The sequence below is a fragment of the Phascolarctos cinereus genome, unplaced genomic scaffold (assembly GCF_003287225.1).
Source record: "Phascolarctos cinereus isolate Bilbo 61053 unplaced genomic scaffold, phaCin_HiC Scaffold_5;HRSCAF=322, whole genome shotgun sequence".
Lineage (NCBI taxonomy): Eukaryota > Metazoa > Chordata > Mammalia > Diprotodontia > Phascolarctidae > Phascolarctos > Phascolarctos cinereus.
In genome coordinates this window covers 340,201,003-340,225,509 of record NW_027555958.1, presented here as the reverse complement: position 1 = coordinate 340,225,509, position 24,507 = coordinate 340,201,003, and the positions used below count along the sequence as shown (strand labels likewise).

At 35.3% G+C, this 24,507-nt stretch overlaps 1 protein-coding gene across 1 annotated transcript in view; it reads right to left on the bottom strand.

The window, feature by feature from the left end:
• Positions 1-24,507, bottom strand: part of RYR2 (ryanodine receptor 2) — a 794,727-nt gene that overhangs the window by 565,266 nt on the left and 204,954 nt on the right. The window contains 1 exon segment of the mRNA XM_078156251.1: positions 19,921-20,040. Coding sequence (XP_078012377.1) covers positions 19,921-20,040 — 120 coding nt within the window.

The window sequence follows — 24,507 nt, the reverse complement described above, 5'->3', positions numbered from 1 at the left end:
ACTTTTATTACATTACATTGTAAAGTTTTTGCACAAAAACAATGCAACCAAGATTAGAAGGAAGGTAGAAAATTGGGAAAGAATTTTTACAACCAGTCTCTCTGATAAGGGCCTCATTTCTAAAATACATAGAGAATTGAGTCAAATTTATAAGAATACAAGTCATTCCTCAATTAATAAATGGTCAAACGATATGAACAACCACAGTGAAGGGGGGACCCTCCTCACAGTTCCAGGGCAGAAAAGAGTGCTTATGTTCTCTCACAGACCAGAGCACAGGCCAGGAGAGTGATAAATATCTCTCCTTAGATCATACCATCTTGGAAGGACTGAAAACTTATGGGTTCCTAGAAGTATCTCTGAAAATAGCTGCACAAAACCCCTGAAACTTGGGACAGTGCTGCCTCTATCCTGGAAGCAGAGCCCTATTTTAAAAAAGAATTAAAAGTCAACTAATAAGCTGGGGAAATGAGCAAACAACAGGAAAAAAACTCTCAGTATTGAAAGTTACTATGGTGACAAGGAAGATCAAAACATATAATCAGAAGAAGACAACAAAGTCAAAATTCCTACATCCAAAGCCTCCAAGAAAAATGTGAATTGGTCTCAGGCCATGGAAGAGCTCAAAAAGGATTTTGAAAATCAAGTAGGAGAGGTAGAGGAAAAATTGAGAAGAGAAGTGAGAGTGATGCAAGAAAATCATGGAAAATAAGTCAACAGCTTGGTAAAGGAGACACCAAAAAAAAAAAAGAAGAAGAAGAAGAAAATAACACCTTAAAAAACAGACTAGGCCAATTGGTAAAAGAGATCCAAAAAGCCAGTGAGGAAGAAGAATGCTCTAAAAAGCATAATTTGCCAAATGGAAAAGGAGGTCCAAAAGCTCACTGAAGAAAATAATTCCTTGAAAATTAGAATGGAACAAATAGAAGCTAATGACTTTATGAGAAATCAAGAAGCAATAAAACAAAACCAAAAAATGAAAAAAAAAAAGAAGACAATGTAAACTATCTCATTGGAGAAATAACTGACCTGGAAAATAGATCCAGGAGAGATCATTTTAAAATTACTTGACTACCTGAAAGTCATGATCAAAAAAAGAGCCTAGATATCATCATTCAAGAAATTATCAAAGAAAACTGCCCTGATATTCTAGAACCAGAAGCTAAAATAGAAATCAAAACAATCTACCAATCACCTCCTGAAAGAGATCCCCAAAGGAAAACTCCCAGGAATATTATAGCCAAATTCCAGAGTTCCTAGGTCAAGGAGAAAATATTGCAAACATCCAGAAAGAAACAATCCAAATATTGTGGAAAAGCAATCAGAGTAACACAAGATTTAGCAGCTTCTACATTAAAGGACTAGAGGGCTTGGAATATGATATCCCAGAGGTCAAAGGAATGTACAGTTTAAACTTATTAAGTCCCTTATGATTTCTCTTTCCTATTTAGCTTTTTATGTTTCTCTCATCTTGTATTTGAAAGTCAAATTTTCTGTTCAGCTCTGGTCTTTTCATCAAGAATTGATGGAATTGATGGACTTGAAAGTCCTCTATCTTATTGAATGTCTGTTTTTCCCCCTGAAGGATATACTCAGTTCTGCTGGGCAGGTGATTCTTGATTGTAATTCTAGCTCCTTTGCCTTCCAGAATATTATATTTCAAGCCCTCTTATTCTTTAATGTAGAAGCTGCTAAAATCTGGAAAGACTTGCATGAGCTGAGGCGAAATGAAATGTACTGAGCACAAAGTAACATTAATATTGTTAAGATGATCAGCTATGGATGACTTAGCTATTCTCAGCAATACAATGAACCAAGAAAACTCTGAAGGACTTAGGATGAAAAATGCTATCCATTCCCAGAGAAAGAACTGATATTCTGAATGCAGATTGATGCATACTTTATTTACTTTATTTACAGATTGAAGCATGTGTTTTTTTGCTTTATTTACTTTTATTTTTCTTGAGTTTTTTTCTCATCTGTTTTCTTTCACAACATGACTATTATGAATATGTTTTGCATGACTATACATGTATAACCTATATGGAATTGCATGCCTTCTCAATGGGGAAGGGGGGTGAGGAGGGAGGAAGGAAGAGAATTTGGAACTCAAAGTTTTAGAAACTACTGTTAAAAATTATTTTTACATGTAACAGGGGAAAAATAAAATACTAAATAAAACTTTTTTTTTAAAAAAGTGCTTATTCCAGATCAGACCTTTCATTTGTACTTTCTAGCATAGCAATTTAAAACACATTATGAATTTGTCAGCAGTTTTAATATCCAGAGCCCTCCATGTAATTAAAACTCCTGGGCTTGGTTTACAATATAATGGCACCACATGTGCTAGTAAAACATATTCTTCTAAAAGCCCCTACGAGAACATTAAGCATTCATAATGGCAGAATAATAACTTAGCAGAACACGTCACTGTATAAAACTTTTTTTTAGTAGTTCTAAGACAAAGTGAGTCACTGCTCAGGGAGCTAGCAACTATTGTCTTCTCAATAGAACTGAAGGATCTCTCTCTTTCTCTGTGTCTCTCTGTGTCTCTTTATCTCTCTCTCTCCCTGTCTCCCTATCACTTTCTCCGTGTCTCCCTGTCTCTTTTGTCCTCTTCTGTATCTCCTCAATCCCTCAGAAAGCTCCTACTCTGACTTTACTCAGAAACTCATTGTGATTACAATATTTTAAATTTTCTACTATAATCTTATTTCTTATAAAAAGATCCCATTTAACAAATTAAAGGTTGCCTCATGTCCTAAATTTATTACTACCCAATTTCATAGTACAAGGCTACTGCCACCACTCAAGACCTCTGAGAGAAAGTAAAAATACTGTTTCTTGGCTCCTTCCTCTAAAAGGTACATGTCTTACCTCTCTATTTTAAAAATAGGAAGATAGTAGAGGGGTAAAACTACTCCAAAGACACTCATTAATACCAGCATTCAACATTCTACAACCAGGAAAAAGATGAGGAAAAAGAAAAATGCATAGTATAAAAGAATTTAATATAGTCCCTAGACTGTAAAATCTCTGTGTATGTATGTGTGTGTGTGTGTGTGTGTGTGTGTAGACATATATTGACAATACTGAAATAAATACATATAATAATATTGAATAATACATTAGAAAGTTTCCATATACATATATATACACAAATATACATATATGTATGCTTGATTTTATCTTTAATATTCAAAATTTATCTAATTACATATGAATCTTTAGGATATTGCTAACTCTAAGTACTAAAAGTATGATTTTTTTTAAAATCAAGAAAAAGTAGTTTTGAGCACATTTGTACATGTATCTGCTACTTTCTTCTTACCCATAGGCAAACATACATTTACACCTTCAGTCACACCAAAATTGAACTCTGAGAAAGTTTCATTCTCCTTGTTAAAGGCCATTTTGATTACATTCATCCTACTATTCTCTTGTCACTATGAGAATTTTCATGGTCTTAATAGAAGCCTTATGAAATAGAGTTGAACCTAAGTTAATTTACTTATTCAGTGCCATACCAATCAAACTATCAAAAATTATTTTATAGAGCTAAAAAAAAATAAGATTCTTTTGGAAGAACAAAAGGTGCAGAATATCAAGGCAACTAATGAAAAGAAATGCTGGGGAAGGTGGCCTAGCCATTCCAGATCTTAAAATGTATTATAAAGGAGCAATCATCAAAACTACTTGATACTGGCTAAGAAATAGAGTGGTGGATCAATGGAATAGGTTAAGTACACAGGACATAGTAGTCAATGACTATAATAATCTACTGTTTGATAAACCCAGACTCTGACTGAATTGATGGATGGCGATTTTTACTTTTATGGGAGTCATTATTTAGCTACATGAAGTAAACTATTTTTCAGTATCCACAGTTTTGAAGGTGTGCTGAATTTATTATTCCTCCTGAAGTAAACTCTAGGATTCAGACTGCCTCCATTATTTCCATGCAGTTCTTCAAATGCATAAGAGTCAGTTTTTTCCAACCCAGCTATTTTTTCTTATTTTTATCTTATTTTTCTAGATCAGACCTTGCCTTCACTTTTTCTTCTGCATATTTTCATTTTTTAAAAAATTCTCACGTGTTACAAATGACTGCATACCTACTACTATCTTTCCTTGTACACCCTATTCACAACTGTTTGTTCCTTATGTTTTCATTATTTTAGCTTCTCAAATTTTTCTTATGATCCTTAGTTACTTCATTTCTAGAACTGTTAGCTCATTCATAGCATTAAAAATCATTAACTAAATTTTGTTCCCACAAAAATGGCTCACTCTATCACTGAATTGCATGCTTATATTTTATCTCCTAGCTTCATATTTCTTGTAACTTCTATGCTAAGAGCATTCAAGTGTGTCAACAGATGATCTAGGTGAGGATGCTAGTGAAATAGTGTTGGACTTGGAGTCAGAATTATCACAGTTCAAATCCTGACTCAGTAGCTAGTTGTACAACCCTAGATAAATCTTTTACCTTTCTTAGCCTCAATTTCCTGATCTATAAGATTTGGATAATAATAATAGCACCTACCTCACAAGGTTGTTGTGAGGATTAAATGAAATAATGGGTAAAGTGCTTTGCAAACCTTAAAGTGCCATATAAATGCTACCTATTATTATTCTTCAAGTCTTGACTGTCACTTACTGGCCTGATATTCTAGAACCAGAAGCTAAAATAGAAATTGAAAGAATCTATCAATCACCTCCTGAAAGAGATCCCAAAATGAAAACTCCCAGGAATATTCCAAATTCCAGAATTATCAGGTCAAGGAGAAAATAATTGCAAGTAGCCAGAAAGAAACAATTCAAATATCATGAAACCACAGTCAGGATAGCACAAGATTTCCTAACTTCTGCATTAAAGAGTTGAAAGGCTTGGATTGCAGCTAGGATTACAATAAAAATTATCTATCCAGCAAAATTGGATATAATCCTTCAGGGGGGAAATGTATATTCAATGAAATAGAGGACTTTCAAGTATTCCTAATGAAAAGACCAGAGCTGATTAGAAAATTTGACTTTAAAATACAAGACTCAAGAGAAGCATAAAAAGGTAAATAGGAAAGAAATCAGAAGAGATTCAATAAGGTTAAACTGTTTATATTCTACATGGGAAGATGATACTTATAACTCTTAAGAACTTTCTCATTATTAGGGCAGTTAGAAGGAGTATACATAGACAGAGGGCATGGGTGTGAGTTGAATATAAGGGAATGGTTATCTAAAAAAATAAAATTAATGGGTAAAAAAAAAAGGAATACATTGGGAGAAGGGGAAAGGGGGAGTTAGGCATGTAAGAACTTTTACAGTGGATGGGCAGATAGGGTGGGGGGAGTGCTTCAATCTTACTCTCAATGGAATTGGCTCAAAGAGGGAATAACATACACACTCAAGTAGAAATCTATCTTATCTTACAGAAAAATAAGTAGGAAGTGAAGGGCATAAGAGAATAGGGGGAGGGTGTGATAGAAGGGAAGGTAGATTAGGGGAGGGGGTCATCAAATGCAAAACACTTTTGAGAAGGGACAGCATAAAAGAAGAGAGAGAACAGAATAAACAGGGTGGGGGATAGGATGAAGTGAAATACAGTTAGCACTAGTAATTGTAAAAAAAATTTTGAAGCAAGTTTCTCTGATAAAGGCCTCATTTCTCAAACACATAGAGAACTGAGTCAAATTCATAAAAATAAGAGCCATTTCCCAATTGATAAATAATCAAAAGATATGATCAGTTTTCAGATGAAGTAATCAAAGCTATCTATAGCCATATGAAAAACTACTCTAACTCACTATTAAGTAGAGAAATGCAAATTAAAACAAGTCTGAGGTAATACCTCATGCTTATTAGATTGGCGAATAGGACAGAAAAGGAAAATAACATGGAAAGGATATGGAAAAATTGAGAAATTAATGCACTGTTGGTAGAGCTGTGAACTGATTCAATCATTCTGGAGAGCAATTTGAAACTATACCCAAAGGGCTATAAAACCATGAATATCCTTTGACTCAGCAACAGCAGCACTAGGTCTGTAGCCCAAAGAGATAAAAAACAAAAAAGAAAAGGACCTATATGTACAAAAATATTTATAGCTGCTCTTTTAGTGGTGGTAAAGAATTAGAAATTGAAGTGATACCCATCAATTGAGGAATGGCTGAACAAATTGTGGTATATGATTGTGATGGAATACTATTGTGCTATAAGAAACAATGAGCAGGATGTCCTCAAAAAAATGTGGAAAGACTTACATAAACTGATACAAAGTGAAATAAGCAGAACCAGGAGAACATTGTACATAGTAACAGCAATATGATCAATTGTGAATGACGGCTATTCTTAACAACACGATGAGCCAAGACAATTCTGAAGGACTTATGATGAAAAATGCTATCCATTTCCAGAGAAAGAACTGATGGAGTCTGAATGCAGATCAAAGCATATTCATTTTGCTTTATTTATTTTTTGTGGAATGTGTTTTTTCCACAACATAACTAATATGGAAATATGTTTTGCATGACTGCACATATATAACATATCAGATTGCCTGCCTTCTCAATGAGGGGGCCCAGGAGAAAGGGAAAGAATTTGTAACTCACAAATTTTAAAAACAAATGGCAAAAATAGTTTTTCTATGTAATTGGGGAAAAATAAAATATTAAATAAAAAAGAGATCAATGGCAACTTTGGAGAAGGAAGTTTTAATTGAGTGATGATAACACTGGAAGCCAGTTACCAAACAGTTGAGACATAAGGGAGAGGAGAGGAAGGGGAGGCAATGAGTAGAGATAGGTTTTTAAAGGAGTTTAATGGAGAAAGAGAGGAGAAAAATATAGAATGATAGATCAAGGGAATAGGGCCTAATGTGGGTTTGTTTAAGAATAAGGGAGACTTGTTTATGTTTATCAGTGACAGGGTAGTAACAAGTAGTTAGGGAAAGTTTAGAAAGAAGGGGGATGATTATGGGAATGTTTTGCTGGGAATGTTGGAAGGGAATGTTATAAAGGGTAGAAGGGTCGGCTTTTGTGAGGAAGAGCTGGACAACCTTTTTATTAGAAACTTGCCTAGTGGAGGAGGAAACGGGGGTGATGTCAAGTGATTCTGAGATATAGATAAAAGGTATGATAGAGCTCATAGCAAATGGTCTTTATTTTCTCAGTAAAGTATGAGGGAAGATCTTCAGCTGAAAGAGTGAGGAGAGGGATGGTGTTGAGGCTTGAGGGCAGATAAGAAGGTTTGGAACAAGAGAATCAATTAGAGAAGAGTAAAAAGGATTGCCCAGTTGGAATTATATAATATAAATTTTTAATTTACTGCTCCACCAACAGTTGTGTGACTTCTCCTAGCTTTATTCAAAAGCTCATGAGTAGGAGTTGAGGAGGTGAATAATTGAGGGTTGGGGTTTGACAAGACATGAGCCTGATAGGACAAGTGGCAAAGGATTTGAGAAGAGAGGACAGTGTGGGACTGAGAGTGGGAAGGGAAGAAACTACAGAGGGCTATGGAGTACTTTGAAATTCCACTCTCTTACCATAACCTAATATCCTTATAACTCTTCCATTTTCTCCCTCACACTAAATCTTGACCCTTATTTGGCATCACTAATATCTCCTAACCATACATATTGTCCCAGCATCCATACCCAGCCATAACCTTGTAATCTGCTGCTTTAACATTTTAATAGTTACTCTCCTAGGATTTCTTTCCAACCTGATTTTCAAATCTATATCTCTGGGTAACTGTCACTGTCTCTGCTTCTTCTCCAGGGCTGATGAAAGTTAATAGGAAAAATTATGAAACCAAACTGATGTTACTCAACAGAAATTTATTTTATACTACCTCAGTTGTGTTTTTCTACTATTCAACAATACCTCTACCTCTATTGACTTCCTATCTCGCATAATCACAGAATGTCATAGTTAGAAGGTATTCTGAAACCATCTGGGACATCTCATGTCTAAACATGAATCCCCTCTATACCTGCTCTGTCAAGTGGTTACCCAGCTTAAAAACTTTCAAAGAGGTGAAACCCAAAGGTGGCCTACAAAGGCAACCTTTTCCATTTTGAGATAGCTCTAATTATTTGAAAGCTTTCCTAATATTGAGCCAAAATCTGATTCTCTTCTACTTCTGCCTATTTACTGAACAAATCCTTTTCATTAAGGGGATTTATTCTGTGAAGTTTGGATTCAGTCAAAGGGCTGCACTTGAGGACCTAGAGGGCCACATGTGGCCTCGAAGCTACAGGTTCCCTACCCCTGCCTAAGGATATGAAAAAGGTCATCCGATGAGGAATTAGTGCCCCTCAAATGTGGCAGATGTATTACTACCATCTAGTCATTGCATTCCACTGACCAAACCTGTTTCTGTGTCTACAAAGAAAAAAAGGCTATGTCTGCCTGAACCAGTGCTGTATCCTCACTGAGCATCCATTCTATCCTGTGGCCATGTAAACCAACTTCTGTTAAACGTTAAACGGCCTATAAGCAGCATTAATCCTACCTCTTCCTTCTCTAAGCTAAGCAAAATGAGTCTGGTCTCTCATTAACAACCCTACAAACACTTGAAGACAATTATCCTGTCCCCACACCCAAGCCCTCTCTATTTGTGTTAAATATCTCATATTCCTTCAATATAAAATAATCTTAAGACTTTTCATCATCCCAGTCAAAATCCACTGCTGCTCTTAAGCTTTTGATAGCTGTACCCAGAGATTTTATAGTACCTCATTCATTCTCCATAATCTTTCAAAGGTGACTTACAGTAACTCAGCAATCACATCAGTTGTTTTTTTCACTACTCTGTATTCTAGTTGATCTGGCCTGGTGACTTAAGCTAATCAAGACCAAGTAGGCTTAAAATCTCTAGTGGTCTTTTTTGCTGTTGTTGTTGTTGTTGTTGTTATTCTGTCCTTTTGGTTACAAAGAGTGTTCTTGTGTAAAGGACAATATATGCAAAATAAGAATTGAGTAGTTATATCTTCATTCCATCATCAATTACCTCTGTCTTCTTACACTAAGCAAGGTATCCTTTTGAATCTTCTTATTTCTCCATATATGTGTATCTTCATTATTTGCTGTTGTTAAACATAATTGACTATCAATATTTTTTCAATAGATGCTCACTTCTTTAGCTTCAGGGTCACCATACTTTTTTGGCCCAATTCCTATCACTCCTGCTCTGACTCCTTTCCTGGCTCTTTGTCTTCTTTCCAAATTTCTTAAAGCATCTTAAGTTCCCAAATATCTGGCCCTTGGTCCTCAGGTCCAGCTTAAACTATCACTTCTATGAAAATTTCTCCCAAATCCATATCTCTAGTGTTAACCCTTCTTCTGACTTCCAGACTCACATGTTCAAGGGCCTTCAGGAAACTTTTATCTGGATTCTCCACCAGTATTTTGAAGTCATTATGTCCAAAATCTTGTTTATTATCTTTTCTCTTAGATCTGTTTCTCCTTCTGACACCACTTTTTCTGCCTGTGAAAATGCTATTAACTCATTCTCTTACGTTTGAAACCTGGAAGTTATCTTTGACTCTTTTTTCTTAACCTCTGATATCCAAACATTTGCCAAATATTCTTGATTCAATGTCAGCATCTCAAGGTCATCAGCTTATTGTGTGAAGATTTCATCCTTTTCAGTTTTTTGAAAACAATAATTTGCTTCTCTAATATTGTAGCACCTCTCCCATTCTCCACAGTTCATCAAAGATCACTGATGGCAACCCAGCAATCATAACTGCCCCCTTTCAGCAGATTCCAAGCCTACTGAGTATGAATTACGATACACTTCCTCTGAAACTCAGCTCAAGCTCCACTCTCCACACACTCAATTAGCATAGTAATGTTCTTCTTCTTTCCCTTCCCATTTTTCCTCTTTTATATTACTTACAAGGCTCATCTCAAGTGGTACTCATCCAGAAATTTTCCTTGACTGGTCTAGTACAAAATGATCTTTTCTTTCTCTGAAGTCCTATATCATTTACAGTCTAGCCTTCATATTCCAGCACTGGTTTATACTCTGTCTTTTTGCCTGGTGTGGTGGCACATACCTCTAGTCTTACTACCAGGGAGGCTGCTGCTGGTGAATCACTTGAGTTTGGGAGTTCTGCACTATAGTAGGGATAAAGTCAATCAGGTGTCCATACTAAGTCCAGCATTAATATTATGAGCTTGGGGACCAGAGGGACACCGGTCTGCCTAAAAAGAGGTAAACTAGTGCAAGTCAGAAATGGAGCACATAAAATCTCCCGTGCCAATTAGCATCGGAATTAGGCCCATGAACGGTCACTGCACTTCCAGCTCAGTCAAAATAAGGAGACCCAGTCCCAATAAACAAACAAATAAGCTGTTTACTCCTTTTCTGAGGTGTCTTTATATACATCTCTCCCCAATTAGTTTATAAGCTAGTTGACTTATAACAATGCCCTTTGTTTCCATTGCATACTCCATAATACTTAAGATACTAAAAATTTAATACATTCTCATATCTATGACTAGTAAAACATTTAAATTCAGTAATTTAAAGATAAACTTTTGTGTATCACATGTAATTTATTTCAGTATAATAAATTTATTAAAATGTTTGATTATCCTGATTAAGGTAATCTGAAGAGATCAGAATTCCAGTGTGTGACTTATTGTTCATTGTTTGCCTACAATCATACATACACATATATGTATATATGTATGTATGTATACATATAAAATAAATTGCCTATAAAGGAATAAAATCTTTGAATTATATATTAGAATATAAAATATAATTTCTTATTTAAAATATTAAATTAAGCATGACTATAAAGGCCCCTTTGAAAAATATCCTTCATCCATTTACACAAGATTAGCCTATTATAGTCATTAAATATGACTTTATTTTGGAAGCATTATTTATTGGCATGTAATATTAACTGCTTGAAGCAGAAGGATGATGGCTATACCTTCTTTTGTTGGTCAAAGTAGAAAAAATTAGCAAGTATGATAAATGGTATAACTTCCAAAAATATGTAGTTCCAGCTACTCTGGAAGCATTACTTATTTGCAGGTAAAATTAACTGTTTAAAGCAGAAGGATAATGGCCATACCTTCTTTTGTGGGTCAAAGTAGAAAAAATTAACAAGTATGATAATTGGTGTAACTTCCAAAAATATGTAGTTCTAGCTGAAATTGACACCCTGGAATTAGCTAACTCTCTAGTGCAAAGAAGAAAGCTTTTTCCCCCTAACACAGACTCTAATTGTAATTCTTTCATTTAAACATGCCAATTAGGGAATCGTGTCACATTATCTAATTATCTGCAAGCACTTAGAAGACTTAGACTGCCAAGAATTATCAACTTATTGTGATCATACATATATTTTTGCCCATTAAGAGGTACAATACACAAAACTATAGAGCTTGAAATGTTATTAACTAAGCATTTTTCCTTTTCTAATAGTCAGTCAATGAACATTTATTAAAGGCCTGTTATGTGCTAGGCACTGGGGATACAAAAAGAGGCAAAAGATAGCTCCTGCCTTCAAGAAGCCCCCAGTCTAGTAAAGGAAACAACAAATAAACAAATATGTACAAATAAGTTATATATAGGATACATAGAAAATCATAGTAGAGAGAAGGTACAAGAATTAAGAGGGGTTGGGAAAGGCTTCCTGTAGAAGATAGGATTTTAGTTGGGACTTGGAAGCCAGAAAAGCTAGCATATAGAAATGATAAGGGAGAGCATTCCAGGCATAGGGGACAGTCAGAGAAAATGCCTGGATCCGTGAGATGGAGTGTCTTGTTCATGGAATGGCAAGGAGACCAGTGTTAAGAGATGGAAGAGTATATGGTGGGGAGTTAAGTGTGAGAAGACAAGAAAAACAGGAGTGAGGGAGTGCTAGGTTGCGAAGGGCTTTGAAACAGAGAATTTTGTATTTGATCCTAGAGGTGATAGGGAGCCATTGAGTTTATTGAGTAGAGAGGTGACATGGTTGGACCTGAGCTTCAGGAAAATCACTTTGGCAGCTGAATGGAGGACGAATTGGAGTGGGAAGAAACTAGAGGCAGCAGACGCATCAGCAGGCTATTGCGGTAGTCCAAGCATGGGATGATGATTGCTTGCACCAGAAAGTTGGCAGTAGCAGAGGAGAGAAGGCTGGGGGGAGAGAGGGAGAAACGTCGTGGAGAGAAGTTGCAAAGGTGAGATCTACAGGTCTTGGCAACAACTTGGATATGGGAGTGTAAGATAGTGAGGAGTCAGGGTTATACTTAGGTTGCAAGCTATAAGAAAGTGGGCAATGGAGAGGTGTAGGGGAAAGATAATGAGTTCAGTTTGGAACATGCTGAGTTTAAAATGTCTCCTGGACATCTATTTAGGGTTTGAATTCAATGTCTGAAAGGCAGTTGGAGATGTGAGACTGGACCTCAGCAGAAAGGTTGGGGCAGGATACACATATTTGGGAATTTTAATAATATAGTTCTTACCTTCTTTTCCTAGATATAGTATTAGAATTCCTTTAATGATTTTCAAAGATAATTTTAGCTCCTCAGAGGAAAGTCCACTGAGATACTTCCTAAAATAGTTAATACTTTAATATTTTTAAAAGAAATTAATTTTCACTTCTCACTTTGAATTATGTATCTTTTCTTGATTTCCCCATCTCTGATTGCAGTGCCTAACACACTAGGTGGTATTAGCAGTTATACAACACTCTCTCCAACAACCACCTGTATTTTATTTTAGCTTTATATTTGGCATCAGCTAAAATAATCATGCCAACACCAGAGAAAAGTTATTTTCAGGAAATTATTTCATTGTCTTATTCATAGTCATTCTTCTTTCTTATTATGATTCAGCACTGCCCTTTTTTTGCCCGAATGCAGCATTTAAGTATTTGAGTATTAAGTACCTGGAGCTTACTTTTAACTACCCTTGTATACCAGAATTCTGCTTTACTTATGATTCAGTTATATAAAACAAATTGAACATTCACAAAGAATTACAATAAAATTAATGTCCTTTCCTCCATAACCATCATTTGCCTCATTTTCTCTTGAATAACAGGAAAAAGAAAAAAAAATTATATAAATATAGCACAAGTGCTCCTAAGCAAACAACAGGATAAATGTTGAAAATTAAGGCTCTTTCTCTGTCACTGCCTCCTTTCTTTTTCCTCCCCTTTGAACTAAATTGTTCCAAATATTAATTTGCAATATCTATTTTCCTTATACATACTATATTTTCCATGTAGGAGCAACAACACTGTTTTATGGGGTGAAGTCACTTATTAAAGACCTCTTTAAGGAATATTTTAATTTGGAAAACATTTGTGGGGCATGCTGCAAGTGAGCTAAAAGATGAAAGAAAATTTTATTGTTCTGTTTCTCATGTATTACTATGTATTATAATTATTTATAAACATTTTAACACCATATTGGATTGTAAGACATGAAAGAAGCACTGTGACTTAAACCTTACATCTCCCCCCTCCCCATACCTAGTTCAGTTCTTTGGACACAATAGATACTTCATAAATGTTTGTCCAAATCAAATTATAACTGAATAAGTATTTGTTATATACAACATTCCATTTTTAAATGGCTTCTAATCACCGGCAATTACCCTTGTACTAACATTTTTATTAACTAAAATGTTTCACTTGAATAAGAAGAGTTCATCCTGATCATCTCAATGATTATATATTATTAATAATCAACAATACATTTTTATGAGAGTGAATAATAAATACTCTCAGATGATGTCAGTAAAAATGAAAGATTACTATACAATGTGCCATCATGATTTCCCAATAAATTTGGGAATTTACTAAAAATTGACCATTCTCCCTAATGCTTTGGTTAGTAGGCTCACTCTCCTATCTGAAAGCCTTTTCAAACCAACAAACTAAGGTCTCCTGCTTCAGTCTGCATAGGTTAATTATAGACCAGCCTTAGAATCATAGAATACAAAACTGGAAGGGATCTCAGAGATCGCCTAATTCAATCCCTTCACTTTTCTTTCTCTGTTCAAGAAGCATAAATCTACACAGAGAATAAAAGACTAGGCTTTTTGAATCAGTCTTAGCAAGCAAACTGAGCAGCAGCCATGATTTATTTTTGTGTGTGTGGAGGAACTGAAAACAAGATTCTCTTTGTAGAGGATATTACAGTGGATAGGTAAGAGCCTCTAGTTTCATTTAAATAGAATCCTTTTATGTAATGGCATTTTCTTGCTGTTGAAGAAAGTAGCTTCTCCTGACTCTGAAAAATGAAAAGAACAGAGGCTGGAAGCTAATGAAATCTTCAGACTAAACTCCGTGCAAAAATCTTTCACAAAAGAGTAGTTTTGCATCATGCGTTGTCTAAATGCTCAAAGCTTAATCAAATGGTACCTCACCTTTTTCATGAGTTCACGACTCACTTTGTCAGTTTGGGTTGATCAAAAGACTTCTCTTAGATCTATGGAAATGTACATGAATATTTATTAAAAATCAGCCTGATCAATTCTTTTGTATCACACGCCTAATTGATTATAATTGGACACCAAGAGTAAATTGCATCTTTAAGGAATCCATGGCAGGTACCTAAAATATTCAATCATTATTTAGAGACTTCCCTATCTATTTGCATCTCTTTTTCCTTTTCTCCAAAAATAATTTATTAAGGAAATGAAAAGTTTAAAGAGAGAAAGGATGGAGAATGGTACTCTACTATTGCCCTGACCGAAAGGAAAACTGGCCACTATGAAAGTTAGGAGTATAATTTCAAACATCCTATATTGGGTAGCTAGAAACAGTAGCAGTCCCCTCCCTTTAGAATGGATTTTCTAAAAACAGCATAAGAACAACTGAAGAAAAGGGATTAATGAATATAAAGGAATGTTTTCCACTATTTTGTTTACCTCTATGTAATAATATTAGAAATAATGCATCACTTCAATGTTTGTAAAATGCTTTATAAATATTATTTTATGTCCACTAGGAGCCAATTTTACAAGAATACAATTCTTACTTGAAAAACCATACACCAAATAAGAAAAATTATTACTTGTATTCACCTTAGGAATGAAAATGTTAATGGTGGCAAAAAAGCTATTCTACTTTCAAAAAAAAAACTAAAAAAAAAAACCAAACTAAAAGCTCATCAGAAAACTAAAGTTCATCATGTTGGGAATCTGTAAGGACGTAGAGGGCCACAGGCTGTTCATGAGGTCTCACTGATGGGTGGAGGCCCCTCTCGGGTGCTGATCTATGAGCAAAGGTTGCCTGGTTCGGTGCTCCATTATATGGATCTTTAACAATCTTTAAGTCCCCTAATTATTGTATGGTCATTATCAGTTTATCTGGGATTGGAGTCAGATAAGTGCACAGGATGTGAATGCACTGTCCTTAGCACAGCATGAGTTCTACGTCATCGTAACTTGAGAAGAAGTTCCTGTTACTTTACTACTTAAGTGAATGCTTTGTTAAAATTAAACGGAGTTGCTTCCATCTTGTCTCCCGCCTCATCAATGTGCATTCGAGATAGAAGGTTAAGCTGGCCTTATCCCTTCAGAGTTAGTATAGGATCCTTGCTCTTGTGGTGAGCTGAGTTAGCTGTCCACAACATCATCAGAATTCTTAAACTGAGAAACAGATATACTGAGATAATATTCTTCATTACCTAAAACAGAGGTAACATCATTTAAAACTACTTACTATAGAAGAGGTCTTCAGGCTACCTAAATACCTAATAACTACTTGTTATTCAGTTATTTCAGTCATGCCTAACTCTTCATGACCCTATTTAGGGTTTTCTTGGCAAAGACACTGGAGTGGTTTACCAATTCCTTCTCCAATCTAAAAACTATACGAATTTAGTTATCAGTCAGGTAGAACTCTTCAATTTATTTTCTTGTCTACCATATAAAGCAAAACCCTATTCTTTCAAGATAGTACCAAGTACATCAAGAAACATCCCACCAACATGCTGCTTAGATCTAGACTCAAAATTTCTACAAAGAAAAACAGGGGAAAAACATTTCCAAAATGAAATTGTGGTTTATTCTAACTGTACCAGGAAAGCCAGTAGTTCCCCTGTCCTAGAACCAAAACTAAAGTAGAAATGGTCTGCTTTAATGGATAAGCACCTCCATCTCCTGGGCTTTTAGGACACTGCAGCTAGGTACCACTCTATCAGGGTTAGTGGGATTTTAAAAATCAGTGGTATTATAATAAACAGCTGAAATTTCTTCAGTTCTTCCCCAAAGGGTTATAAAATTGTGCATACCCTTTGACCCAGCAATAGCACTTCTAGGGATATATCACAAAGAGATCATAAAAATGGGAAAACAACCCACATGTACAAAAATATTCATAGCAGCTCTTTCTGTGGTGGCAAAGAATTGGAAATTGAGGGGATGCCCATCAATTGGGGAATGGCTGAACAAGTTGTGGTATATGAATGTAATGGAATACTATTGTGCTATAAGAAATGATGAGGAGCCAGACTTCAGAAAAACCTAGAAAGACTTGTATGGACTGATGCTGAAAGAAGTGAGCAGAACCAGGAGAACATTGTACCTAGTAATAGCCACATTGTGTGATGATTAACTTTGATAGACTTAGCTCTTCTCAGCAATGCAAGGATCTAAGATATCTCCAAAAGTCTCATGATGGAAAATGTTACCCACATCCAGAGAATGAACAATTGAGTTTGAATGCAGATCGAAGCATACTATTTGCTCTTTTTTTCTTCTGTTTTGCTTTGTTTCTTCTTTCTTATAATTTCTCCGATTGGTTCTAATTCTTCTTTAAAACATAACTAATGTGGAAATACGTTTAATGGGAATGTATATGTACAGCCTGTATCAGATTGTATGCCATTTTGGGGAGGGAGGATGGAAGGAAGGGAGAGAAAATTTAAAACTCAAAAGTATATGGAGAGGCAGGTAGGTGGCACAGTGGATAGAGCACTGGCCTTGGAGTCAGGAGGACCTGAGTTCAAATCTGTCCTCAGACACATAACACTCACTAGCTGTGTGACTCTGGGCAAGTCACGTAGTCCCAACTGCCTAAAAAAAATCTTCTGGAAGTGAATGCTAAAAACTAAAATTGAATAAATAAATAAATTGAACATGATGCACTTCTCAGATTGCCCATGAAAAAAAAATTTCTTTAGTTCTGCACACCAAACTTTCAGAGATTCAAAACTGCTGTTGATGACAAACAACAGAAAACTAATGAGTAAACATTCCACTGAAGAAGACATAATGAAAAGGGGGAAAAAACTGTCTTTTGGAGAACAAAAGAAATACAGTCAAGGAAAAATTCGGTTTAATTCAATTGAACAATTTTTTAAAGTACTGATTGTGTATAGAGAACTCTTCTAAGCACTGAGGAAGATGACATTTAAATAGAGCATGGAACTTACAGAGTAATAAGAGCAAATAGCACATACAGAAATAACTAATAAAACTAGTACGTGATTGGTATGTGAAAGAAGAGTAAACAAAGTGCTATGTGAGGTCCAAGTGGGAGGAAAATTATTACGAACTGGGAGAGAAAGTAATCAGAGAAGGCTTCTTAGAGAGAAGAGCAAGTATGTCAATATGCTGAAAATGTATCCTTGAAATGAATGATCTGTGTGTGTGCATGTGCATGCACATATATACATTATAGATTATATATACAATATATATGTTAAAGCCAAGATTGGACATCTAGTATTTTCAGAGTCATTTTCTAATTTTTTTAAGTATCAATTAAAAACAAAATCTGAGATTCAAGATGAATATTTTAATTATGGTTTGACCCCTATAATTTTAACACCAAGAGAGGGAATTTCTGATTTAAAGGGAATAACTTTCAGTTTAGAACTTCTTCTAAAAGCCAAAAGGTCAATTTCTTTATCATAATTGAAATAAACAGAATACATACCAAAAAGAAATCTATGGATTTTCAGACTGACAACATATCCTTAAATTAAAATGCATACATTTTCTTTGGGCAACTCTGTGCAGAAATTTAAGCAATTCTCCCACAGACAGAAGGTCTAGATCAGTTTTAATAAATATCCTAAAGCCATGGAATATGGTTATCCTGGAAAAGCAAGTCATATATTAGATTAAAAGATTCTGAAACTTAAAATGTTTATTGGATGATTTCCAGAAAAAAAATATAAAATATATATTTATGTGTGTGTGTGTGTGTATACACATACATATATATTCATAGCACTCAGTAGCTGAGCATTTATTGCCAACAATCATTCTTCTCTTCCTATCTATATAACAAATGCAGGATAAGCCAAGTACAAAAAAATTAGGTAACTGAATTTTCTGCCAAGGGCAGTCCAATGCCAAAGTGTCTGTGAGAGAATATTGACACTCAAGTTTATATATTGTATATATATGAGTCACATCTTGACGTTGTTTCATTTCAATGTTGTAATGAACTAAAATACCCCCTTTTCCCCCTTTTATACCATTGCCAAATAACAAAAAATAATGGAACATTTATTTATTTATTGGAGCATGAAGGGACCTTGGAAACACTATTTAATCCCAACTCTCAAATCTGCAAATAAGGGAATTTAGGCCTAGAATGTTCTTACCCAAGCTAGTTAGAGGCAGAAACAGAGCCAGAACCCAGGCCTCCTGACTCCTAGTCTAGTGCTCTATCCCCTATAACCATATTATCTTTAGCTACTATTTGGTTGTTATCATAACTTACTCATGGGTTCTTAGGTTATTTTTATTATTAAGGGACTAAGGAATCAGGATAAGCTGGATCTGTGCTGTTGCGCTGTTATTGCTTTTATATTCTGTTCTTGATGATTGGTGTCCAAAGCTTTGTTAAAATGTAGGGGTTTTTTAGCATAAAAAATGACAAGACAATCATAAATAAAGCTACAAATTGCCAGTAACTAGGGCATCATCACCTACTGGAAATATGGGCTTAGAGACTAGGAATGAGTCATAGTTGGCCAATTTAAAATGTGATACCTAGTACTACTTCATTGTTTAGGCTACTGACAACTTATCTATGCAATTGATCTCTAGGCTACCTAGAATTTTTATACAATAATTAAAGCCAGCTTCTTTATCATATGACCATATGCTAAAAAAACCAACTGGCAAAAAATTAATAAATGTTGCCTCCTGAGTAATAGAAAGGGCCAAATGCCTCTATGCTTGATAATTACAAGATAAAAAATGGGGAAAAAATAGAAGAAAAATGATATCTTGGTATAGCAAAAAGGACATTAGCTCTAAAATCAGAGGACCTGAGTTTGAATCCCACTTCAGACGCTTACTATGTGTGTGACCTTGGAAAAATTACTTACTCTCCCAACATCTTACTTTCCTCATCTATAAAATGAGAAGATGAAGTAGATGACTTTTAAGGTTCTTTCAGACAATTGAGCTAGGATCCTACATGCACTTATAAAAAAGTTCTATATTTTCATGTTCAGAGAAGAATGTAATTATTCTTAAAACCATCTATGTTTAAATCTTGTTATATAGTTTAACAACAAAGTATTAAAATGCTAAAACTAAGTTTTTATTATTATTAAAATTGCTGCATACTATTTCACCTAGCCTGTTTTCTTAGAAAAACTGATGATTTTTTTTTCTCTTGGTCAATTTTATTTGCTATTTCTATAGGAAATGAATTGTGCTGATAATTAATTCACTAGAATTTAGTGTAACTAATTGCACAGAAGAACCCTGGGCATTGTTCCTTGCTGTTATAGAGCTTACATAAGTCTAAAAGGAGAAAAACAGACTAACACAAATAACCTTAATGCACAGCATTACACGATAAACATATGAGAGGGCTGCAAAGCAAGTGTTTTGTGAGGTCTGAGAGGGAGAAAGTTGGTAAATGACAGAAAACATTACCAGAGTCAGTAAACTTCATTGTTCAAATTAAGCCAAATTCATTCTGCCTACCTTAGAATTGGAAGTAGACTCCAAGAAACACAGCCTGTTGCCAAATCCTTCAGCTGCCAAACATAGTTTCTGCTGTTCTTTGTGGATGGTCGCAGTACATTGCAAAACCACTTCGTCATCCTGCCAAAAGGAAGAAATAAGTGGCAAATGTTAAGTTGGACATGACTTGCATTCTAGATCAGATCTGGAAGGATACAATTCAGATGCATTTTAAAAAAATAAGTTAAAGGCAACAGCAAGAACAAAAACAGAAGCAATTCCCAGGGATTTATTAATTTATTGTAAGAAAGATAGCTTGATGTAGAATTTGCCATGCTAAAGCATTCATCTTTTCCCACGCGATATCCTCTTCTTCCCAGGAGAAAACTGAGCAAATAACACCACAAACTAAGACCTTTTAAACATTATTAAAACAACAACATTACCAAGAAATTATGTCACATATCTCCTTAACATCAAATGCCATCACAATAGAATAGATTCTATGGGTGGGCAGATGCATCATTGTAAATCTAGTATTAAAAAAAAAACAGATCAAGGGGCAGTCAGGTGGTAAAGTGGACAGAGCACTGGTCCTGGAGTTCAAATCCAGCTGCAAACACATAACTCTCACTAGCTGTGTTACTCTGGACAAATCACTTATCCCCATCGCCTATCCAAAAAAAAAAAAAAACCCAACCAGATCAAGTGGAATAGTGTCTTCAGTACATATGTAACCTTCCCTAGCAGATTTAAATGGATGTATTCCTTAACTATTCTATACCATTACAAGATAATGGAGTCTCCAAAGATTAATTAAGCATGGTAGTGGTGGTGTAGTGGATAGAGTGTGTGGCTGGGACTCAAGAAGATTAATCTTCTTGAGTTAAAATCTGGCCTCAGACACTTGCTAGCCATGTGGCCCTGGGCAACTCACTTAACCCTGTTTGCCTCAGCTTCTTCATCTGTAAAATGAGCTAAAGAAGGGAATCGCAAACTGCTCCAGTATCTTTGTTAAGAAAACTCCAAATGTGGTCAAGAAGAGTCAGACACAATTGAAGATGACTGAACAACAAAGGCAGTGGGGGAAAAATATTGTACAACCTTTTGTTACCACTATCAGTAATCATGGTAGTACCACTTACATAGGTATAGGATTTTACAAAGCACTTGTGCATTATCTTATAACATCCCTACAATAACCCTCTGAGGAAGTCAAGGCCCATAATATTATTTCCACTTTACCAAACAGGAAACTGAAACATGAAGAGGCAAATGACTTTCCTTGGGGACATGCGAATAAGTGGTAGCTTTGGGGCTAGAACTCAGGTTTTCAAATTGCTACGGTCCAGAGCTATGACATAATTGTGTTACTCAGTGCCATCAATGGTGAAAATTTAGGAAATGTTTTCATTGTGGCATTTTACCTTGAGGATTCAAAAGAAAAACCTGTAGGGTAAGATGACACATGATGTCACATTCATCACTACTTTTAATTAAGAGAAATGAGAAGGGCAAAACAAACACATGCTTCTAGAAGTGGTAAGATATGCCCAGCCTTAAAAAGCACAATGCTGCTGGTTAACCTAAAGAACATGATTATCCTTCTTTATTACCAAGAATCAATATATGATGCATGAAAAGCAATGGCACTACTACTTATTTATTTTCATATGATTTAGGTAGCAGCAACAATCAAAGAAAGGTTCAACAGTTCCAGACGAGGGCATAGTCAAATTCCTTGCAAATTACTTTAAAATCTGTCTTTCGGAAAGCATTAATTCCTAGCAAATTATTGTTATTTTTAAATGGTCAACTTGTGTAACAGCTTGCTGAAAATCTCAATGGCCAAGTGTTGTGAACTATGACAGCTGGGTATGTTAGGAAGTATAGTCTCCTCCCCTTACACACATATGCACATACACACACGCACACACACACACACACACACACACACACACACACACACACACACAATTTAGCCCTAAAGAAGAGGGAGGAAACATCACTCCAGATTTAAGGATTAGAGATGAAATCTTAGATACTCATATTTTTTACTTTTCTTTTTATTCCCAACACTTAGCACTGTGCCTGACACATAGTAAGTATTTAATAAATACCTGTTGACTGACTACCTAATAGAAAAGGAGCTATGTCTAGGAGGGCAGTGGGACAATTAGAAAAACAGGAACCTTGGCCACTGAGATCACATGACTGATCAAGGAATGGCAAAGAAGCCACCTCCCCCTGGGATGGCCAGTGTTATCATCCATAAGCAGATAGGATCGCAGCAAATCAACTGGTTAGAACAGCTTAAGTGGCAGTGAAGTCTCCCTCCCTTGGTTATGATCTGTCAAGTTAGGAAAATCTCTTTTCTCTTTTTTCTCTCCTCCAATCATCAGTTTGGGTGGAACTTAAAAAAAGTACCATTTCCTATTTTGCTATCCCACATTGCTGATGGTAAGACCAATTTTCTTTTTATAAATTAGTTTGTTTCTCTTGTCAGCAGTTATGACATTATTTGAGATCAGAGTGTATTTGGGGAAGAGGAGGAATGTTCTTGAGTAGTTTTGTATTTCATAGGCTTTCTACACTAGGATCCCAAAGTTCTGGCATGAGAGGTGAGAAGACCTCTCTGTATCTATTAAGTCATAGCTGAACTTTAACCCTTTTGCTCAAAGGCAAGGACGTAGCAGGAGGCTCTAAAGGAGACAGTCCCACCTCTGAGCTGGCCCACTAGGTGTTATGATAATGCCCCTTCTGGTGTGGAGAGGAAAAGAGAACACAGATTCACCTACCTTCATGGTGGCATTTATTATAGTTGTTATGCCTATAACATTTTATTTTCATTTAATGAATATATAGGCATACCAATACATTATTAGAATGGTCAAAATAAAACAATGCAATAATTTTGAAAATCATGTAACTTGTTGGACCTTTGTTAAATTTAGGAGAAATATTTTCAATAAAAATATGCTGAATAGAAAAAATTGTATGCATGAATAAAAGAGAAAAAAGAAGAGGCAAATAGAGGAGAAAGAAGGAGAAGGAAGAATCAAAGAGATTTATTACATTTCTTGGTGGGATTTAGGGTAGGACTCTGCTACAACAAGTGAAGGGTGAAGGAAGATATAGCTATAAATTTTAATAGCATAACTTATTGTGACAAAATCAATGAGCTTCTATTAATGAACCAGAGCACTATATTTTTCATTTCAAGATGTCTTGTTTGAATATGAAATCTATATAGTCTATTAGGGTTCCCTAAGAAGCCAAACGTATCTAGATCTTCAGTGACCAAAAGAAAAACTAAAATCTGACCACAAACTACCTCCTATGGTTGTAATTATGCAGTCATTAATATCAACACATATAATTTTTAGGCCTCGATGATTTGAGAACATGTCTGCTTTAGTGTTTGAGAGATTTTTTGTTAAATATCCTCACTTGTTTTTTGGTTTCCTCCAAATAAAATAGCTATACACTTTAAAATAACCATGTATGCCAGCAGACTTCCTAAATTTTATTTCTACTCCAAAACTAAAGATAGTTTTCAACTTTCAGCTAAAGAAATAAAAGGCTAACAGAACTGTGACCCAGAGGAATCTAATTAAAATTTACATCTAACAGAATATTAGCTATAGTTACAAAAATGCTGTGAACAGTAGCTGCTGTTCTTAGATTTCCATGTCTTAAGGTTTCTTCTGAATTTATCTTTAGTACCTAAGCCCTAGAGTTCAGGTTTCTAGTGTACATACAAGTAAATTCTCCATTGCTCTATTTTTTTCCCCTTCATCAGCCTAATTGTTGACATTTTCTGGGATTCTTCTAATATCCATGTTTTCATTATGACCTTGAACGCTTGAAGGCATATTCCATTCAATTCAAGAAGCATTCAGACTGTATTCAAGACATTTCAATAGGCACTGGAGATACAAAAAGCAAAGACACACACACACACACACACACACACACAAGTACACACAGAGAGACAGACAGACACACATATACCACTCTTGCTGCCTTCAAGGAGTTCATATTCGACTGGAGAGTATGTGGCAAAAAATGTACAAAGATAATTGTATGTATAACTGTATGCCAAATAAATAAAAGGTAATATGGAGGGTAATGAAGGAATGAGGAAATGCCTTGCATAGGGGTTGACACCTGAGTTGAACCTTCTGAGGAATATATAGATTCTAAGAGGAAGAAATGAGAAAGGAGAGCATTACAAGAATGGGGAACAGTTGGAGTACATAAGGAAAGAGAAGACATTACATGTACATGGAAAAGCATTAGGTCACTTTGACTAGAAATAAAGTACATAAGGAATGGTAATATGATATGTCTGGAAGGATAGGCATCATCTTTCTCTACCTTGACAATTAAAAAATAAAAGCCCTATAAAAATTCAGCTCCCGTTTTCTTTTTTTTTTTTATCCCATGTTTCTCTTTTCTTAAGGAAGGATTTTTTAAATTCAAGTCATTATTGCAAAGGGCACTGTGGTTTGTCAATCAGAAACCACAGAACTGAGCCAAAACTATAAAGAAATTTAACAGACTTTTTGGCAATTAATAGGACTGAAAATAAACTTTTATTTTAAG